The sequence below is a fragment of the Furipterus horrens genome, unplaced genomic scaffold (assembly GCF_987537825.1).
Source record: "Furipterus horrens unplaced genomic scaffold, mFurHor1.1.pri manual_scaffold_9, whole genome shotgun sequence".
Taxonomy (NCBI): Eukaryota; Metazoa; Chordata; class Mammalia; order Chiroptera; family Furipteridae; genus Furipterus; species Furipterus horrens.
Window position 1 is genome coordinate 1178627 of NW_028327179.1, and position 20967 is coordinate 1199593.

The 20967-nt window shown below is 62.9% G+C and overlaps 1 protein-coding gene across 1 annotated transcript in view; it reads left to right on the forward strand.

Annotated features, from left to right (window-relative positions):
• Positions 1–20510, forward strand: part of LOC150001183 (ATP-binding cassette sub-family A member 13-like) — a 94505-nt gene extending 73995 nt beyond the window's left edge. The window contains exons 37-49 of the mRNA XM_090287766.1: positions 591–768; positions 1155–1270; positions 4508–4664; positions 8025–8278; positions 9548–9740; positions 11754–11863; positions 15591–15741; positions 16264–16398; positions 17199–17302; positions 18248–18340; positions 18841–18946; positions 19843–19980; positions 20415–20510. Of these exons, the coding sequence (XP_090143892.1) occupies positions 591–768; positions 1155–1270; positions 4508–4664; positions 8025–8278; positions 9548–9740; positions 11754–11863; positions 15591–15741; positions 16264–16398; positions 17199–17302; positions 18248–18340; positions 18841–18946; positions 19843–19980; positions 20415–20510 (1831 nt within the window). The remainder of the gene's footprint in view (positions 1–590; positions 769–1154; positions 1271–4507; positions 4665–8024; positions 8279–9547; positions 9741–11753; positions 11864–15590; positions 15742–16263; positions 16399–17198; positions 17303–18247; positions 18341–18840; positions 18947–19842; positions 19981–20414) is intronic.
• Positions 20511–20967: the final 457 nt, after the last annotated feature.

The window sequence follows — 20967 nt, forward strand, 5'->3', positions numbered from 1 at the left end:
GCTTGTTGACACACGCTGCAGAGCAGGAGGTGATGGGGGGCGGTGGGGGCGGCTGGCGGCCAGGGCGGCCTGCACACCCACCTTCCCGAAGAGGGGGCAGGGCTGCCTTGGGGTGCTGGAGACTCTCCAGCAGAGAATGGTCATGAACGTGCGCAGTGCGTGTTACCGCAAACACCTTGGTCCAGAGCAAAGCCCTTTTGGTGTTTGAGAGATTGAGTTCAAAGACGGGCCAGTGGTGTGTGCAGCTGTCGCTGATGCCTGCCCTCCTCCCTGAGGGCGCTGCCGTCCAGCAGGGGGTCCCGGCCTGGGGAAGCCCACAGCGCCCCGCAGGTGCACTCTGGGGTTCCTTCATTTTAACTGGGGGTTGGGCTCAATGGTCAAGAGTAGACTTGGAGACGGGCAGACTCGGGAACGTCCCTCAACGTGGCCCTCCGCAGTGACATCCTGTGTAAATTGGGACCAGTAGTCCATGCCTCCAAAGTCATTGACGGGGTTCGGGGGGTGGCCCCCCTGCCAGCCAGCACAGGATTTCCCGGCAGGATGAGGCCGCGTCCTGTCTCCCTCCTGACACGCTCTTGCATTCGCCGCAGCCTGGAGAGCGTCCGCCAGTGCGGCGTGGCCCTCTGCATCGTGCTGGGCTTCTCCATCCTGTCTGCGGCGATGGCCAGCGCCGTGGTGAGGGACCGGGCCACCGGGGCCAAGCGGCTGCAGCACATCAGTGGCCTGGGCTATAGGACCTACTGGTTGGCCAACTTCCTGTATGACATGGTAGGACCCGGGGTGATGTCCCGTGCATTCTGCGTCCGTGATCTGCTTCAGCGTGTGTGTGTGTGTGGGTATGCGTGTAGTGTGTATGTGTGTGTGTATGTGCGTGCTGTGTGTATCTGTGTGTGGTATGTATGTAGTGTGTATGTATGCATATAGTGTGTGTGGTATGTATCTGTATGTGTGTGGTGTGTGTATGTGTGTGTGGTATGTGTGTGGTGTGTGTGTATAGTGTGTGGTGTGTGTATGTGCGTGCATGTGTGTGGTGTGTGTGTGTAGTGTGTATGTATACTGCTGCAGAGCCTGTGATGTGCAGAGTGAACCTGTGTAAGTCGGAGCTGACGTGTCTGTCTGAAGTCACTCTCTCCCTTCCCTGTTCCTCTTCTCAGCTCTTCTACACGGTCTCTGTCTGCCTGTGCGTCGCCGCCATCGCGGCCTTCCGGGTCCCAGCCTTCACCTTCCGCCAGAACCTGGCGGCCACGGCGCTGCTGCTGCTGCTGTTTGGGTGCGTGGTGAGACCCTGAGGCAGGGCGCCCCGGGGAGGCTCTGAGCCTGCGGGGGGCTGCGTGGCCTGCCGCTTCTATGAGTGTTGCCACGGGAACGAGGTGGGCGCGGGTGCCGCAGGCCCCGTGGAGGAGGGCGGGCAGGTGCGCGGGCGCAGGTGGGCCTGGCCGGCTCGGGACGGCCCTCGGGTGACTGGCAGACTCGTGCACTTGGAACGGCCCCGTCATTCTGACTTGGACGTCAATCAGGGGCCCAAAGGCGTCACCCAGGGAGCCCAGAACTGGCCTCTGGGGGGTTTCCCATACGCCCAGGTCTAGTGTATGCTCCCTCTCCTATTACATTAGCAGTTCAGAAATGTTTCGTCTGTTACCTTTTCTTTTTAATCAGAGAAAAATGCAGAAGTAGAAACGTCGCTTATTGACTCCCTCATGTGCACGCACTCCTCAGGGCCCTTGCCAGGGGCCCGGAACTGTGTGCTCTGTGCGGCGCGTGGGTCTCCCCCCGGCTCTTCTCGGGAGACACGTTTGCCTGTAGTGGGAGCAGCACGAACGTACCAACTTACCATAATTCACGGCTATTTTTAGCAAAGCTGTTTGCTTGTTGAAGCCACAGCTCCATGTAAAGTGAGTTTTATACAAAGCACGGTTACAGCAGTGGCCCAGGCTCATTCCAGACAGCCGGGGACAGGGTTCAGGTGACGGACGTACATGTCGGTGTTAGGTGAGTGGGCCCGTCCGCGGGTGGGAGGGAGGGAGGGCAGGACAGACACACTGTTCGGGGACATTGATACAGCCACTGCCCAGTGCCGGGGCCTTGGGGAGAGCTACTCTCTCCGAGTCTCAGCTTCTTCCCCCCAGTTCTGCTGCTCTGAATAGTGTGTCAGACAGTTCTTAGGACCCTCAGGGACAGTGACTGCAAACGTCACCACGAAGTTAATTCTGGCTGTTGTGGTCCCTGGTGGGATTACCTTCCTGTTTGGAGGGCGTCATGGCTGACGCTCTGAAGCCCACCCGTGGTGGAGACTCACGCATGCCTGGAACGGCACGTGCCTGTCTGCGAAGACCCTGCGTGGAGGCCCGGCCTCAGGAGGTGCCGTGATCCCAGCCGGCTGACCCGGTTCACCGGGCCACGTTGTCATGGCTCTGAGCGGGAGGAGTGTAGACTTGGCTGGAGGTTATTTTTGAACTTTTGGAGAGCAGATTTCAAAAGTGAAGGTAGAAAGGACAAGATCACATGGTTAGAAACTCTCAAGAAACACGCTTTTAGGAGCCTTTTAACCTTGTTTTAGTTGCAAATTCCTTGAAGAGTATTAAGAAAGCTAAGAATTCTCTCCTCCTGCGTGACTACAGCCTTTCCCCCACAATTTCGGAAGATTCATGGATCTTTTGAAGTACATTTGTCGCCCATAGGAGTGACACCCGTGGGGAGGGATTCTTGTGTTCGAGGGACAGAGGGCGTCTGGGAAGATACCTCAGACCAGAGCCAGGGACAGGGCCCCAGGGTGGTGTCTGAGGGCCCCGGATTAGCTCAGTTTAAAGGACAGTTCCTCCCTCCCCAGAGCCAGCCAGGCTCATAACTCTGAATGGTGCCCGCCTTCCTGGGGGCATGGCCCTGTGCACCCTGACCCTCCTCCTCTTGTCCCCACGTGGGCTGGAGGTACGGGAGCCCAGGAGGACGCTCAGGAAGGCTGGTCCCCGAGTGTGCTGAAACCCGGCCCCAGGGCCAGGCACAAAGTGGGGCTGCCTAGCAGTCTGGAGTGGACGCAGTCAGGGAGGGCAGGAGCAGAGAGCTGCTCGTAAGAGACAATGGGAAAAAAGGCCCGGGAGTAACTTTATTGTTCTTTTATCTTTCTAGCCAGGAAAACTTGAATCTAAGCTGGGAAGGGTGGGGGGGGGTTGCTTAGAATGTGCATCAGGGGGAAGAAGACAGCACCCCAAAGTCAGAGGGAAAAGAGGTTCCAGCGCACGAGGAAATGGAGCCCTCCGCCCACTCGGGCCTGCTCAGCGCGGAGGGGAGGCTGCAGGACACCGCCCCCTTCCCGGGCTGTCACCATAAGTTCTGGAATAATCGCGAACAGCATGACGATGTGTAGCAAACTCTAAAACCCTCATGTAAAATCATTGAAGTAAGATCATGTTGTGTTTTAGTAAGAGATTGTTAAGGGCAGCCACTGGCTTCCCTGAAACATAAACTATGAGCCAATTTAATAAAAACACAAAGGCCGGGGGATGGGGGCTGCCCCTGAGGTGACTTGAGCCAAGTGTGTGACAGGAATACTGAGCAGGTGGGGACGCTGCTGCTGACCCCGCGTGACGGCTTGTTGCCATGGGACGGGGACTGTCGGGGCGTCACCGACGTCCCCGCCTGTGTCTGCTTTCTGCCTGAACGGGGCTCTGATCCCCCTGCCAGGTGTACACGCGGCTCGGCGCGGCCTGGGAGCCTCCCCTGCCTGACAAGTGACTGAGCGCAGGTCCGAGTGGCCTCGGCTGCAGGCCGGTGCGGAGGGACCTCGTGGTTCTCCAGTCCCTCAGGGACAGGCCCGGGGTCTGGGCATCCTAGCAGGAGATGAAGCCACTGCGGTCCTGGGCAGGTGACAGTCTCGCTGTGCTTGGCGCCGGGACGAGCACGTCAGAGGCGCTGGGCGGGGCTGTTACCCAGACGCCCCTGGGCCCACGTTGCAGGAGTTAGTGGACGAGGCTGGACTCCACCAGGAACCAAGTCAGGGGAGCTCGCGAAGACCGGTAGGGTCATGTTCAGCTAGTCATGGGCTGTCACCTGGGCTGGGACAGCAGGCCGTCACCTGTGGTCCAGAAGATAGGGTTCGGATCAGTAGGAGGACCTCACGACCTGACGTCTGCGTCTGTCCTCGTGCCAGTGTTCCCTGGGAGCCCCGGCTTCCCGCCTGCTTGGTGGGTTCCGTCCTCAGTGTGACAAACAGGCGTCATTTCTGCTTCCTGGGGGGGGGGGGGGCATCGGTGCTCAGGGCGAGGCCCAGGCGCCCCCACAGGGAGCTCTCAGGGGGTCTCCACAGCCTTTCTCAGGAAGGCAGAGTTGCGAGTCCAGGCCCACACGCCGCCCAGGCGGGGACCTGCTCAGCAGCGTCGGGTCCTCTGAAGCCCCAGAAAATTGTTCGCTGAGTGAGGAGCACTGGCCGGGCCCGGAAAACGCCGTCTCTCATTCCATTGCTCTGGAAGGAAGGGTCACGGGAAAACACACGTGTTTCCCCTGCACTTCTCAGGTACGCGACTCTCCCTGGGATGTACCTGATGTCCGGGCTCTTCCCCAGCGCGGACGCCGCGTTTGTCACCTACGTCTCTCTGAACTTCGTCTTCGGCCTCTGCACCCTGCTGACGACCACCGTGCCGCGGCTGCTGACCACCGTCTCCAGCGCCCAGGTCAGTGTGCGCCGCCCGGCCTGCAAGGCCCACCCTGGGCGAGGAGGCCGCTCTTGCCCACCCGCCCCCTTTCCCGCTGGAGCCGAGTGCGCGCAGGCCGGTGGCCTCCCTCTCAGCTCCACCCCCAGGACAGAAACTGACTCTAGTGCCGTCGTGAAAGCCGTGGCCGGGCCGGTGACGGCAGCTGCTGTGCCTCCATCGGGGCCGCCGCCCCCAGCAGGCCCACTGTGCGCCTGCGTGCTGGGGAACGGCTGTGGCAGGGCACAGAACCCACACGGCGGGCGGGGCTGCCGCGCTCCCCACACTCAGACACAGCAGGTGCCCTGCCCTGCGGCCCACTTGCCGTGTGTGGGGGCGGGCCAGGCCCCTCTGCTGGCCGGTCCCAGGCCCCAGCTCCTGGCCTCTGCGGCGGAATCACGTTCTGCCCCCAGCTCCCCTGTGCCCCCTTGGGGTGGGGGAGGAGACTTCCGGGCTTGCCCTGCCCCCCGCACCTTGGGTCATTCTGTCCTCTCAGCTCTGACGCACACTTCTCCCGACTGCATGCTGTGTGCACGGCCCTCACGGCCCCAGCGTCCCAGGGTGACTGCCTCGCAGGCGAGGAAGCAGCCTGAGGCAGGCCCAGCGCTCCTCCTGCCAGAGGTTGCACTGCGGTCTTGGCTCCGGCTCCGGTGACGCAGGGACGAGCGTCTGCTCCAGGGACAGACTGTGCCCTCCGGGCTGGGCTTGCGGGACTTAGGGGCCCTCCGGGGCGGCTGGTCCTGCGTTGGTTGTTATGCCTCGTCGGTGACAGAAGCAGTGGGGTGTGCGAGTGTCCCCAGCACTCAGCGGGGGGAGCCGCCGCTTCTGTGGACAGTAATCTGAGCTAAGGTGTCGTCTGGCCGTTGAGAGCAAACGCGCAGACCAGGGCAGGGGCTTTGGCGGGGGCTGTGCATGGATTCCCTGCCCCCTCCATGTGACGTGAGCCGTGAGCAGTGTCCCCGTGAACGTGTGAGGAGGAGCTCGAGCCGCAGCCTGCTTCAGCGGACTGTCAGGAGGAGGAGGAGAGGACGAGGGTCCCACAGCCCCCGGAGGAGCTGGCCAGGCACCTCGGCTTCCCCAGGGCCGACACGGAGTGGGTGGGGGTGGGGGCTCCCCCAGCTGTGAACCGCCTCCCCCACTTGGCAACAGGCTGTCGCAGAAAACAGGTCCAGCTCTGTTGTTAAATGGCGAAAGGCTGTCACCGCCGAGGCCCCCCCCCTTTGCTCCTGTGCGGGTGTCGTCGGCTTACGCAGCTCACCATCATAAGCGAGTGGCTTCAAAGACATTTGTGGAGGCTGTGGAATCCGTGAAGGGGGCCAGGAAGGCGGCCGGGACTGCAGTCTTAGCTGCCGTGTGGCCCGTGCGAGTCACCGGGTGCGAGCTGTGAGGTTCGCGTGAGCATTTGAACTTCTCCCGAATCGCAGCCTGTCCGCTGGTGTCTGTCCTCACGCGCGCTCTCTCCACCGCGGCCTGCCCGCCGGGGAGCGGCCTGCAGGGGGCGGGGGCGGGGGTACAGGGGGCGCCGAGCTCCCCACGCCCGCATGCGTCTGCTCTCCAGCAGCCTAAACGGACACGTATGCAGTGTCGCCCTGTGAATTTGGGCAGCCACAGCCCCTCACATGCGTGGGTTGCGAGCGACTCGGTGTCCACACGCTGCAGATGCGCTGGAGTGGCCGTCACCCTGAGTCCGTTGCTGTCCAGCCTGAAGCCAGCGTCATTGCGGCGGCACCGCCCCGCCCACCAGCCCCCGAGTTCAGGCTGCGTGCGCGTCATCAGGCAGAGGAGAGCCTCTCGTGGGTTGAGACTGGACCTCAAAACATGGCCTCATGACAGGTGACGTTGGGACAGGGTGACGTCCGTGAGGAGGGGCAGCCGGGCCGGGCCGGGCCTGAAGTGAAGGAAGCTTTTGTGTCCTTTTAGTGTCTGTGTGCAAAAGGCAGCTCACCGTGACACACAGCACAGGCTCCGGTGCCTTCCCTCGGCCCGAACCCCACGACTTAGGCTGCATTTATACCAGTTAAGTTACAGGTTTGTACGACGGGGGCAAACGGGACTTGATCTACCATGAGGTGTAAAAGCGACAGTTTGTAAGCATGTTCTTTCATGTTTACGACGGACGCACTGTTGTGCTGAAGTGCGTACCTGGTCACGATCTTCTCCCGTATAAATGCTGTTGTTAGGTCGGTTACTGAGCTGGCCCCGAAGGGGAGGGAGGCTGGAACGGGGTCCGCCTCTCACGCTCCTCCCCGGCCTCCGTGGGCCGCTCGGTGAGTGTGTGTGTTCCGGGCGGAGGTTCCGTAAAGCAGCTGCGCAGGGCCCCGCGGCCCGGTGGACTTCCCCACGGCGTGTTCCTGGTGGGGGACCCCCTTCTCTAGGCCAGAAATGTGGGGGTCAGCGCTGGCCCTTTCACGCCGTGGCCCGGACTCACACGCGAGGCTCGGTTTCCTTGTTGGTACTGAGGTTCCTTCCCGGAACCCAGGACGTTTGTTGAGAGAACGAGAGGCCACAGAAAGTCCAGTAAAACCGGAGGCACGGCGTGTTTTTCAGAAAGCACCTGGGGGACAGGGGTTGACGCTAATAACTTAAAACTCACTTGTAAAATAAAATTAATCTTCATAAAGCACCAAACGGTAAAGACAATAATGGATTTACAAGAATGCTGAATTTTTTTATATATTCAATTAAAAATTTTATTTTTCTTTTTTCTGCCTGTGAAGCACTTTTTAAAATTTATTATTTTTTAATATTTCATTTTTACTGTATTTCTTTCCATTGCCATTATCCCCTGGGACTTGTCCGCCTCCCCCGCCCCTGCAAGCGCCTCCCTGCTGTCTGTGCCCCGAGTCCTTCCTGCTTTGGGCTCCAGCCTCCTCCCCGACCCCCCTGCCCCGAGCTGGGCCCTTCTCTGCGTCTGTGAGTCTGTCCCGGTTTCGCTTGTCAGTTCAGTCCGTTCGTTAGCTCCTGCACAGGAGTGAGTCCTGCAGCCCGTGTCTTTGGCTGGCTAGTGCTCTCGGCATAACGTGCGCCAGGTGCCCCCGGCCATCCAAAGCCTAAAATCCCGTCTTGGTCTCCTCTGCATCAGCTCGGGGCGTCTCCGGGGACAGTGCGTCCTGCGGCAGAGCCTGGGAAACACGGGAGTGATGTGTGTCCCGGATCCAGGCGGGGCGGGTGGGGGAGAGACCGCTCCCTTCCAAAGGGGCTGCCGGAGCCCAGCAGGGCGGAGGCTTTGATCCTGAGGCTCGCTGGACACCTGGGAGGACCGGGGACACGCGGCAACCCGGAGAGCTGCATGCTGTGACGAGCTCTTGATTTGACGCCTCCCCTCCTCCTGTCCCTGCGCAGAATTTACAGGCCGTCTACGACATCCTCAAGTGGGTCTTCGCCCTGTTCCCCCAGTTCTGCCTGGGCCAGGGGCTGGTCGAGCTCTGCTACAACCAGATCAAGTACGACCTGACCCACAGCTCCGGCCTTGACGCCTACGCCAGTCCCTTCGAGATGAGCTTCCTGGGCTGGATCTGCGTGCAGCTGGCCTCGCAGGGCACGGTCCTCCTGCTGCTGCGGGTGCTTCTGCACGGGGACCACATGCAGAGGTTCAGGTACGTGTGCGGGGCTCGCCCTGGCAACGGGCGCGGCGGTCAGTGCCGCAGGCTGCAGGGCAGAGTGAGCCCGATTCCTGACACTCGGGCCTCGTGGGCAGGGCGCTGGGCTCCCGTGCCGGGTGGGTGTGCGTCGTGGACGCACGGACGGGCGGTCTCAGCAGACATGGTGCCGCCCGTGTGTGGCTGTCTCAGTGAGTTCCCTCTGTGCCCCTTGCCTTTGACCGTGGCACCTAACTTACTTCTGTGATGAAACAGGTTAGTTCCCAGAAGCGGGCATGTGGGAAAGTCAGCGCTGATATCCATGCATCCTTTGCCAGACCCTGTCACCATTAACACGTGTCTTCATTTTGCCCGGGGGGTGGGGGTCAGGTGAGGACAGCGGAGCAGCACGTGGCATTTGTGTGTATGTGCATATCTAGAAGGCAGTCTCCCCACGCGCTTGTGTGTGTGTGTGTGTTGTGCACCCACCCCCATCCCTGCCTCGCTAGGCCGGCTGTGACGCGTCTTTGCAGGGACAGCGCAGTGCGGCCAGCCAGCACCCTGCAGTGGACCCGGACGAGTGTGCTTTCTCGTTCCCGCCCCCCATGACCATGCGGCCTGAGCCCACTGCCTCGCTCTGTCCCCGTGAGGGTCCTGCAGGAGCCGTTTCTAACCAGGACTGCGTCCTGGAGAACTTGCTCAAGTCACGTGGACACAGGGTGGACACTTACGTTGAACCTGCGCGGCACGGCTCCCTTCCCGTCACTTCCCGGCACGTTTCCTTGGTGTGTGGGGCTGGGCCTTCTCTTGCACTTCACAGGGGATGCACGTCACCAGGCTGAGCATCACGAGGACGGCAGTGAGCCGCTCAGCCGTCAGTAAATCAGTCAAGCTGGAAGTTACATTTGAGGGCCCGCGGCCCGCGCTTAGGAATAGCGTGCAGACACTGCCGCACCGTCCCCATGTCCCCTCCAGCGTGTGTGCTGTTGTGACGCTCGGTGTCCCCCTGCAGTCTTGCTCCCCAGATGGCCCACCTGCTAGAACGGCTTGGGCAGCGCGGTTTCTTATGTCACCTTGTGACGACCCTGCCCCACTGAGCGCAGGTCCGGCGTGATTTCTCTTCTCACGCAGCTGGCGGCGGGGCCGGGGACTCTGGCTGGCCAGGTGGGCGAGGGGCACAGCCGGAGCCGTCCCTGCGGCGTCTGACAGACCTCTGACCCTCCCCGCCCTCGCGAAGCCTGCAGTCCGGTCACCTGGGAGCTGACTGACTCTGACTCAACTCCCCAGGCGCCGCTCGGCCCTGCAGGGCACCATCACGTCCTGTAAGGACCCCGAGGTCGAGAAGGAGCAGGCGCGGGTGCTGAAGGGAAGAACCGGCGAGGACCTGCTGGTGCTGCGCAACCTCAGCAAACGCTTCCGCGGCTCCTCCCGGCGGGGCGCAGCCGTGCGGGACGTGAGCCTGGGTGTGCGCAGAGGAGAGGTGAGGGGGTGGGTCTGCGTGCCACCCGGTCTGCTGCGGACCCGGGAGTCTCACCGTCCGCTTGCGTCGTCCTGGGTCCCTCTGACGTCCCCGCTGACGGCAGCCTCGTGGATCCGCAGATCCGGGAGCTTCTGCAAAGTAGCCGCCGCCCAGGTGGAGGGGACTGGCCGTTGGCTGCTTCCCTGGTGAACACGGGGCTGCCGGCTGGCTGCCGTTTATTCTGTTTCAACAACTTAAGGCGTTTCTGGTGGTTGAGGAGTTCCAGTTCTTGTTTGGGCCATGGGATCACTTTTTACAGGGAGTGAACATCCTCTGACCCCAGTTAACTGAGGAGACCACCCTGACTCTTGCCTGGACTTGAGTCCTCGCTGTGGGAGGGTCCCCGGGAGGTGGGGAGCTCGCGCAGCAGAGCCGTGGCTCGAGGGCCCCTGCACGGGGTGGCTGGGTCTCCCTTAGGGGTGTGGGCCAGGGCTGCCTGCAGACGCCTCAGCCGGGCCTGGCCTGTGCTCGGCTGCGTGGGGGGCCGTCAGCTCTGCACACGGTTACCTGGAATGACCGTCGAAGGCAGGGAGTGCCTCACGCCCCTACTGTCCCCGCTCCTGGGAGGTTCTGGGCGGGTCACACTGTCGTCTGGCTGCGTCCCCCCGTGTCAGGGGTGGGCGCAGGTGTCCTGGAGGTGAGCGCTGGGAGATGCGGGGGCCGGGCCCCGCCTGGCAGATCGAGCACCCACGCAGCCCTGGCTCATGGGTGGATAGGACAGTGTGTTCACGCGAAATCAGTTGTGGGTCTTGTTCGCTGCTCGGCCCCAGGACGGGCCCTGCGCCTCTGCCGTGTGGGTGAACCGTTTTCAGCCTCCGGCCGCCATGGCCCCCAGGGGTGTCCTGAGCGGCAGGGTGACGGGGCCCGGGACGCCTTGAGGCGGGACATGCCGGCTCGTGGGTGTGCTCTCCGGGCTTGTCATGGGCGTCACTGTGTCCCTGCTCAATGGCCGGGGCCTGGGGGGGCCCGTGGCGGGGACAGATGGCCGAGAGGGGCCCTGTCCCTCTGGGGGTGATGGCGGGGCCCAGGGTCACGCGGCGGCATCAGGTGCGCGGTGCTGCCTCAGAGCTTCGGCCACAGGTGGCACCGGGCAGGGCCTCAATTTATGTTTTACAAACCAGGTCCGAGCCTTGAAGGGCAGGCAGCTCGGCTGTGCCGGGCCCGGTGGGGGGCGACGGGGGGCAGGACGGGCTGGGGCCCAGGGGTCCGAGTCTTAGTGACGAGATCCGGTCAGGGGGAAAGCGTGGCTGCAGAAGCAGCTGGGAACATTGGTCCTGCGATCGCTGGTGGCCTGGGGACAGAAAGCCCTCCACAGTCACTTTCCAAGATTCAGGGAGCGGGGAGGCCCGCTGTCAGGAGACAGACGCCTGGAAGGAGACGTGCAAGAACCGGCCCACGGAGCCTCCGCCAGACCCCCGGCCAAGCACGTGCTCAGGACCAGGTCTGGGAAGGAGGGCAAGGGGCGCCTTCCACTCGGAACACGGGCCAGGGTCGGACCGGCACTGCTGACCGGTGCGGAGCGTCAGCGCGCAGAGCGGGCGCCGCCCTGAGAACCGGGGTCGGCGCCAGGCGGGGGTCTGAGCGTGGCCGGGGTGCGGAGACCCAGGCCCTTCCCCGAGAGAACTTTAAACTGAGCGTGAGGCCGGGGATTGCAGCGATCATGATGCGTGACTCCCAGGGACTGGCCGGCCATCGGGGGCGTTAGGAGCTGGCTGGTGGCGCACGTGGGATGGGAGCTCGCGTGTTTGTCGCCGTTGCACTCACTCGCCACCCCCCTGAGTTCTGCACACGTGAGTTCACGCATGTGTCAGGGACTACTGGCGCCGCGACCCCACCAAAGGCCTCGGTCAGGTCAGAGGCGCTCTGGCGTCCGCAGGCAGCTGCTCTGTGCGGAAGCTTGCGTGTGTGAGGCCGCACACGTCCCTGCTCAGGGCTGCCCAGCCGGGCTCACGGCCTGACTTGTTCCCCCCTCAGTGCTTCGGGCTCCTGGGGGTGAACGGAGCTGGGAAGACCACCACGTTCAGGATGCTGAGCGGGGACGTCACCCCGACCGGGGGGCACGCCGTCATCAGGACGCCCGCAGGGTAAGAGCCGCCCTTCCCCACCCTCTGCCCGGGCGGCTAGTGCGGGTGCCAGGGACCCCCGCATGCCCCGCAGGACTGACGTCCGAGGACGCTGTCTCCCTCCGAGTGCGTCCCCCTCCTCTGAAGCAGCGCGGGACCATCCCATGATACGCCTTCCGGGCGCGTCTGTCCTGCCTGCGGTTGGCCCCTCCCCCGACAGGGTCTGCGCGGCTCTTTACCCGGAGGGGCCCGGCCACCTCCGTGGCATCTCGCTCCTGTGTGAAAACTCGAGGTGACTGTTCCGTCCCTCAGTCTGGGGCCCCTCCCGCCGTGTAGATGAGAGAAGGATAATGGCGCGGTCGGCCCTGCTTAGCTTCCCCGGGGAACTGAGCCGAACGGGATCCTGCTCGCAGGCGTGTGGCTGAAGTCCCCGTGGGCACGTGCACGTGAGGCGGCGTTCTGTTGAGAGGGTGGTGGGTTTTTTGTGTTTTTTTTTTTTTCTTTTTTTTGGTAACGTCTCTATTTACACGTACAAAAGGACAAAATCACCAGAATTCAAAGGAAACAAAAATATATGGTTTATTTCCTCATCCCTGGGAGGCTCACTGTCTCCTTCATAATTTCATTCTGTCATTTCTAAAATAATTGGAAAATGAAATTCAAATAGCTGTTTCAAAAGCAAGAACGGATTTGCATTTCCATGATGGTCTGCAAGTCCCTTATTAGACTGCATGTCTGCGTAATTAGTTTAATTATAACTAAATCACACTCGCGTTAATTATATTTTTAACCTTGATTATTTGTAATGTTAATTGTACATTGGTATTCAAGGAATTAAATGAGCGAGGAGAACACAATGGAGTTCTGGGCACCGAGCGCGCTGGTGTGTAACCTTCTTCCAGACGCAGACGTGTGGGTTCGGACCGGCCCCGCGTGGCTGCTGCTCCTTTCCTTGAGGGTTCCGCCAGAGCAGGGCTAGTTCGTCCAGGCTTGTGGGGGCCCAGCCTCCAGCTTGGGGCGAAGGGGTGTCTGAGGAACGAGTTTCAGACCGACCCTCGTGGGCTGATCAGGGCCCGGCGCTGCTCGCTGACGCCGGTGGCCAGGGCCTCGCGCGGAGCGTGTGCCCAGCACAGGGTGTAAAGCCCGGACTGACCGCCGGTGTCAGGACGTGACGTGCCCCTGTCGCAGCCCCCACCACCCGCGCTCAGCCGGGGTCCTGCAAGCGCCCCCACAAATACTAACGACAAGAGTCAGCCTTCTGTGCCTCTGCGCCTCGCCCAGCGTCCTGCTCGGAGCGTAGCCTTCGGGCCTCACTGGACACGTGCAACTGCCACGCAGAGGGGCCTGCGGGTCGGCGGGTGAGTGGGGGCCGGGCGGACCCCCAGAGAGGGGCGCAGGCGAGCCCCGGCCACCGCGCGACAGCCGAGAGGGAAGTACGGGAACCCCCGTCTGTGGGTCTCAGCCTGAACCGTGAAGGGCGCAGCGAGCGAGAACTTTTCTGAAAGACAGTCGGCTGACACCAGAGCAAGCATATGTTTTGCAGTAAATAATATTGGATTTATCTTTCCTTAAAAAATCAAATAGAAAGTGGCTTTTTAAAAACGCAGTTTTGTATGGCATGCTAAACACAAAATTACAGCGATGTTAAAGAGTGGCAATTAGACAAATAAAAACAGCAAAGACATATAAATATATCAATGTCACATGGGCAGACTTTAAGGAAAAGGCATATTTGTAGCAAAAATATTATACACGTTAATAAAATACTCTCCTGTGTGAAGTCTGTAAGCCAAGACTTTGCGTGTGAAATACGAAACAAGAAACCACCTGCTGCTCAAGCAGGAGCAGAGCGGCAGGAGCCTGTCTGGGTTAAGGTTCTTCACGCTCCCCACCCGAAGGGCGAAGAAGGGGCAGCGCATAGCGGGCGCACACGGGGTCCGGGGCCCTGTGCGGGGAGGGCCGTGGGCAACGCCTGGCGCCTGTTAGCCGACCCCGAGGCAGGTCTCGTTAGAGCAGAAACAGGCAGCAGCACTGTTGGCATCACTCACCATGCCCTTGAATTCAGGTTCCACTTCATGCCTAACGAAGGCCCGGCGTCAGAGAACGCACAGGGAGCACCGTGGCACCGCGGGAAAGGGCGCTGTTGGAAAAATAAAAACCGACGACTGAAGAAGGTGTTCACTGACATGAGCAGGAAAACGTAATTGTCAGAGAAACACTAGGAGAGAGAAATTAGGAGCCATGGGGGGGGGCAGGTCTGAACTGCGGACTAGAGACCTTGGAAGAGCCGCCGTTTGAAGACAGCGTGGCTAGGAATCTTTTACTGCCAATAAAAGGGGACGAACCTTTGAGCGCAGACCACTGCGCTTCTCCCGTGGACGTTCTGTGGAGTAGCTGCTGAGTTCCCAGTCCAAGGGCAGACTTGGCGCGGAGAAGGCCGGAGACGCGCCTCACCCTGCAGGAGCGGAACCAGAGAGCAGCTTCCAGCCACGGACGCGTCTGAGCGTCAGGTGAAGGGGCTTAAGTTACACGGCCGGGCGGTGCCTCGGCGGCACTAGCAGCCTTTCCAGGGCTTGTCCGTGTGTCCGGCTCAGCACCGGTGCAGGGCACCCCCACAGCCATAGGAAGGCCGGCAGGACAGCCCCTGCTCCGCGGCCCCCACAGAGACAGGGACGGCGGAGCAGTGCCCTGAGCAAACGGTGCCGGTAGGTCGGCCGCGGCTCCGCCTGCGTGGGAGTCAGGGTCGCTGTCTGTTTGGCCTTCCTAGCTTTTCCGAGCCCTGCATGGCGATCGGCGGGTGTCTGCGTGCGTGGGAGACAGAGGCCCGGTCTCCCGCACGGGCCACTGCCCTCCCACCCGCTGTCTGTCCCTGGCTGCGCACGAACGGGCTTACTGCCGGGCTTGCTACTCTGCCCTCGAGTCTGCGACCCTTGGACCTGGTTTTCGGCCCTGCCACGCTGTTCTGAGCCCCGTAGCTTTGTAACGTGGCGCGTCCGAGGTCAGGAAGTGTGCCGCCTCCGCGTTAGCCTGTCTCCTCGAGGTGGCCTGGGCTCCCAGGCTCTGGAGCTGCCACACGTGTGTGAGGGCTGTGTTTCTATTTCCGTGAGGACGCTGCCGGGTTGCCATTCCTCTCCCGTGTCTCACAGCTGCCGGGTACAGGCCCCGCGCCCCCGGGGTTCTCTGTCGCTCAGTGCTCCGTCCTCTCTGGTGCAGCTGCGAGCGGGGCCGATTCCTGATTCCCCGACAGCCGGCTCTGGGGGGCCTGCAGCTTCTCCGAGTCCGGTCACGGCGTCTGGCAGGGGTGGGGGGGCTGGACCCACTCGCTGGCTCCTCTCCTGCTGCTGCCGCCTCCTTGTGTCCCGTCGGGAAACCCGGCCCCGGAGGGCGTGTGCGTCCCGTCTGCAGACGGCGCTGAGCCCTGGTGCCGCCGGGTTTCCTCCCGCCTCTCTGCCCCCAGTGCTCAGTGACAGACGACGTGTAACTGTTAGAAAAGGGGTGCCCGCGGGCTGTCCCGGGGGGAGGCTGCTCACCGAGCGCGCCCGCCTGCCCGCTGCGGGGCCCTGGGCGCCTCACGGGCTCCTCCGCGTGCGGCCTGGTCTCGGGGACACCTGGCCGCTCCTCACTCATTGGACCCACTTGTGCTAATTAAGTAACGCACGAGACAAACACGGGAATCTCTGGGGCCCATGGTTCTCAGGACCGGCTGCCCGGGGCGGAGTTTTCCAGACTGTGCTCTGCTCCTCCGCAGGGAGGACGTGGCTCTGTCCTCTGCCGGGGCGGCGGGCCTCCGCGTCGGCTACTGTCCGCAGCAGGACGCCCTGGACGAGCCCCTGACCGGGAGGGAGCACCTGCGCTACTACTGCCGCCTGCGCGGGGTCCCGGAGCCGCTCATCCCGGAGGTGAGGCCCTGGGGCTCCCGCAGCCCAGGAGCAGGAACCGCAGCGCAGAGCGGTGCAGCCGAGGGGGCTCCCACGTGCTGGCGCGGAGGCGACACGGGGACGGGCTCCTGCTGTGCTTACGTGTGTCGCCTTCAGCCGAGGCCTCTGAGGAGGGTGGCACACACTGGCCTCCACACGCGGGTGCCCTCCCTCCTGGGCCCTTCATGTCGCCCCGTGCTGCTGGGGGTTCAGGGGCAGACTAGGAGTGACTCCGGTGGCGGGTGGGAGAGGACAGCTGACAGGGCTCAGAGGGTGACTCCTCTTCCCGTCTGCGGGGGGCGGGGGGCATGGCCGAGCGGCAGGGCCGTAGGGCACGCGGGCACCGAGCAGGGGACGGTCCCCTGTGCTGCGGGGTGAGCGGAAATGAGCTGGGCCTCTGAGGCTGTGAAGGCAGGAGCCGTGGGCTGGGGGAGGGGCGGTCGGAGTCCTGGAGCTGGGGGCCAGGCAGGGGGGCTGTGCCCACCGAGAGCTCCTGTCTTCCAGGTCGCCGGGGACCTGATGAGGCGCTTACGCCTGGAGGCCCACGCAGACACGCCCGTGGCCGCCTACAGCGGGGGGACGAGGCGGAAGCTGTCGGCCGCCCTGGCCCTGCTGGGGACGCCTGACCTCCTGCTGCTGGTGAGGGCTGGGGGGCTGGGGGCACCGGTGCTTTAAGCTCGGGTGCCGCTCCCGTGCGGTGACTTGCTCCTCAGCCCAGGCCAGCATCCCAGCGCGACCCGACTGCGCCCGGGGGTTCCCAGAAATGAAGTTTACTTCTCAATAATTCCCCTGGTTTATCAAACGAACACTCAGGACCATGTTAACGCTGAAAACAGCCCTTCCGAGGGTGTCGGCGCCCACCTGTGCGCACAAGCCGCGTTAGTGCCCGAGCGTCGCGTGGCGCACGGGACTAATTACCAACGCGCCGCGGCCGGCAGAAGTGCATTTTCCTGCCAGACGGAGAAGGGGACGCAGCTCTGGGTCACACGTGCTGGGCTGCGGTGCAGCGTGGGCACCCGTCCTCCCGTTATCCGACCCCCGCCAGCGGCGGTCCGGCCCCTGCGCGAACCGTTGGGTGTTGCCTGTGCTGCGAGCCGGGCTGGGCTCCCGCGGAGCGTGGGTGTCGAGGGGCCGGGCTCCGGGAAGGCAGCTGCGTCCGGCGGCCGCCTCTCCCAGGAGGGTCAGCTGCCAGGGGCTGCGGTGCTGCTGACGGAGAGGCTGCAGGTCCCCTGCGGGGTCCCTGTTGGTGTTGCCCGTGCATGTGGCCTCTCCTGCGCCCCTGAGCCTGTCGGGCACATCGCCTGGAGTTCCATGGCGGTCGAGGATGCTTTTAGGGACCGTCAGGGCGGCTCACCCACCGGCCCCCGTGCTGAGCCGAGTGGGGGTGTGACAGCAGCTCCGGGGCCCCAAGGCCGTCACCAGGGTCTTCTCTCCTTCAGGACGAGCCCAGCTCGGGGATGGACCCCTGCTCGAAGCGGGTGCTGTGGGAGGCGGTGCGGAAGGAGGCTCAGGACGGCTGCGCGGTGGTGCTGACCTCGCACAGGTGAGCGGGGCCGGGGCCGGGGCAGGCGGGGTCCCGGGGCTGCAGCCACGCGTGCTGGTGCCGGCGCCACTCACGCCGTCCGGGGATCAGAGCACGGACCCGGGGACGGGGGAGGCCACGTAGCCAGGGCCACCCACACGGGCGGCGGGGCTGCGCTGGAGCCTGGACCGCGAGTCTGTCGCAGGCCACCCCTTGCCTGGTCGGGCGTCATCAGAGCGCTGGACCCCAGACGCGTCCCCCGGCCGAAGTCCTTCTCGCTGCGAGCGGCGGTGCTGATGGCGTCGTGCTGTGCTGTTATAGTTGCTCTTCGTTTCACGTAGTCACAGCCGTGCGGTTAGAGTGGGGGGTCTGCGTTAGATGCATTAAAGTCGTGGTTTCTGTTACAGAGTGATTACTACTCACAATGCTATTTATTGTATTTTATATCGTACATGAAAATATCACACGCAAATACGTTTTATATATTAATATTTATGCTTATTTACGCTTACACTTACATATACCAGTATTATTTTATATTAATGATTTTATATAATTTTTACATTACAATAATCTTCCTTGTTTAAAATATTCATTTTTCGTCCTTCTGATACTTTTCCATTGATTCAAGAGTTCATTTAAGCCCGTTAGTAACTCTTGCTTCTCTCTGTGAGCTTCCCCGTTATTTCGTGAAGGCTGCTCTGACCCGTGTGGTGCTTTTGTGCCACAGCTGGTTGCTGGGCAGCCTCTCCCACATGTTGTGACTGCTTGTCCCAGTCCATGGACCTGCTGGCGATGCAGCTGCTGACCGTGTTCCCAGCGTGAAGCCCGGCCTTCGGAGGCGCTGCGCTGACCCCGTGCCGTCTGGGCGCAGACACCTGGCACGCCCGTGGCGCTGGCATTGTGCGGGTTAGTGTTGCCCAGAGACCTGGGACGGGGTGCTCACGTCTCCCTGCTTCCCCGCAGCATGGAGGAGTGCGAGGCGCTTTGCACGAGACTCGCCATCATGGTCCACGGCAGCTTCAGGTGCCTCGGGTCCCCCCAGCACCTAAAAAACAGGTACGTGCCTTTCCCTCCGCGTGAGTCTGCCATCAGCCAGCCGGGCGGGGTCCCAGGCCTTCCAGTTGGGGGGTGTTCGCACGATCAGGTCCTGCCTGGTGGGGCGGCTCAGGCGTCCCCTTTGCCCCCCACGTGCCCGCGCTTGGTGGCTGCAGACCTGGGGGCCGGGCCCTGCTCCGGGGCCGCAGCAGGCTCCTCGCCTCACTCAGCACGTGGCTTACTCCGTTTGCATGTCACCTCCTTTATCAAACGGTGTTGACTCCGGGATTTAATGATTAGAAAGATGCCTCCGTTTCTCTGTCCGTTTAAGCTGACTTAGCGCAAACTACGTGCCTGAGTTAGAATTAATTTCTGAGTGTGTTCTTGAGGCTCCAGATCCTCCCGGCCACTGGACCGGGGCACCACCATGGCTCCCTCTCACGGCTCCCTGGGCCGCAGACCTGGACCCGAGCCCTCTCAGTCCCCGCGTAGTAACCGAGTGTCGCGTCCCCCATCCCCAGGTTCGGGGACGGGTACACGGTCCGACTGTGGGTCTGCGAGGAGGGGGGCCCACACACCGCCATCTCTGCCTGCCTGAAGCGCCATTTCCCAGGAGCCCAGTTCAAGGTAGTTCCCGCCGTCCGCACGAGTCCTGTCTCGGCCGGAAGTGCTCACGGGCGTGCGCGTCCCCACCACCGTGTCCACCCAGTGCTGCTGGTCGTCTGGGCCGCACGGCAGAGCAGCGCCTCGGCGCCTTCCGGACGCAGCGCGGGCACCGAGCCCTGGCTGACCACCGGGCAGACGATCCCTGCTGGTCCCGGGGGGGTCGCCGGGGGCTGTAGTCACACCTGCTTCCCGTTGGGCCCTTCAGGACAGACCGCGTCCCCACGCGTGTGTGGTGGGCTTGGGCCCGATGACTCAGCGTCACTCCACACGCAGCCCCTGTGCCTGGGGCCGTACCCCACGCCCTGAGGAGGCGGCTGCCCAGTGCGGTCCTGGCCTCTCAGTAGCCCCTCCAGCTGGTTAGACCTGCAGGATTCCAGGCCCCGGGCGCTAACCCAAGCCCGCACTCTGCACGTTAGCATCTGCGGGGCCCCGTCCCCTGGTCTCTGGGACGCAGGGGTGGGCTCATTGTTGCTCCAGGCAGGGGAGTCCCACGGTGGCTGTGACCTGCCTGTCTCCACAGTGACGAGCAATGAGCTCCTTCCAGGTCAGATTGTGCCGTGCAGGGCACACACGGTCACCTCGAGCACCCTGCAGGGGACCCTGCGCACAGTCCCTGCTGCCCCCATTGGCCCATTTGAGGGTGACGCTGGGACAGCTCAGTGTCTCCCAGGAGTGGCTGATGGTGCGGACGACGGGGCCGAGCAGCCAGGTGACCCGGGTGACCCCACGGGGTGACCACTGTCCTTCACTGGGGACCCACAGAACTAGCTGGTACTTAAGCGCGGCCGTTAAACACAGCGCGACTGAGCTCGACTGATCGCTGCTTGTCACGTGACCCTCTCCTGTTCCGGCCTCAGGGGCGGCGCCGGAACGTGCTGGAGTATCACGTGCCACGGAGCTGGGCATGCTCAGCGGACCTGCTCCGCGTCCTGCAGGACAATGAGACCGCATGGGGCGTGAGGCGCTACTCTGTCAGCCAGGCCACCCTGGAGCAGGTGGGGGCCCTGGAGGGGTCACGGGCTGCGTGGGTCGTGCTGTGGAGGTCTGCCCCCCGCTCAGGGTCCCGTGTGACAGCGCTTCTGCTCTCCGTGGCGACGCTGGCCATTCAGGGGCTGAGCCGGGCCCACCCCTGCCCTACCCCCGGTGACCGAGGGGCACCCTGGAACCAAGGGCTTCGGTGACGAGTGTCCGAATGAAAAGTTAAGCCACAGCTTCGTTCCAAAGGCAGCTGAGGCCTGGAGAGTTTCAGGCCACCGATCTGTCCAGAACCGTTTATCACTGCTGGTGTCTGAGTCACAGCTCTCGGTGACTGAGGGGGGGGGTGGTCGTGTGAGTGGGTGAGCGGCGGTTTTCCAGAGAAGCCGGGCAGCGGGCTGGGAGGACGCTCCTGCTGGAGGACAAAGGTTGACGATTGTTTTCGCCCTTGCAGGTGTTTATCGGCTTAGCCGCTGAGCAGCAGCCGACCGCCCCAGCCTCCGCTGACCCGCCCGCCCCCGGCTGCCAGCCCCGCCGCCCGCCCGTCTGAGCCCCGAGGGAGCCAGCCTTGTCGTCCTTACAGCGAGCCTTCATTTTCCGCTTTGAAACTCTGTCAGTTAATAACCAACAGACGGAATGGTCTTTGTTTCCTGCAGGCGTGGGGGCCCCTCCAGCACAGTCAGGTTGCCCTTCGCTGCGCCCAGGCGGGCCGGCGTCTCCGTGCCAGGTGTGCGCGCGTTCAGGGCCCCCACGCGGACGCCCGGCGCTGGAGGGGCCGCTGGGCCTCGTACGTTTCATGTACTGACTCTTGGGGAGCCCGAGGCCCCAGGGTTAGACGCCCTCCTGACCGTGTTGCAGGAAGTAGCGCGCCCAGGAGCGGGTGGGTTTCTCTCTGCTCTGCATCCGGAATGCCTGCCGGTGTCTGAACAAAGAGTCGAAGGCAGGCTTCCCTCGTCCTGGGTGACGTGGAAAAGTGCCAGTTTTTCATCTAAAAGAGGCTTTCTTTA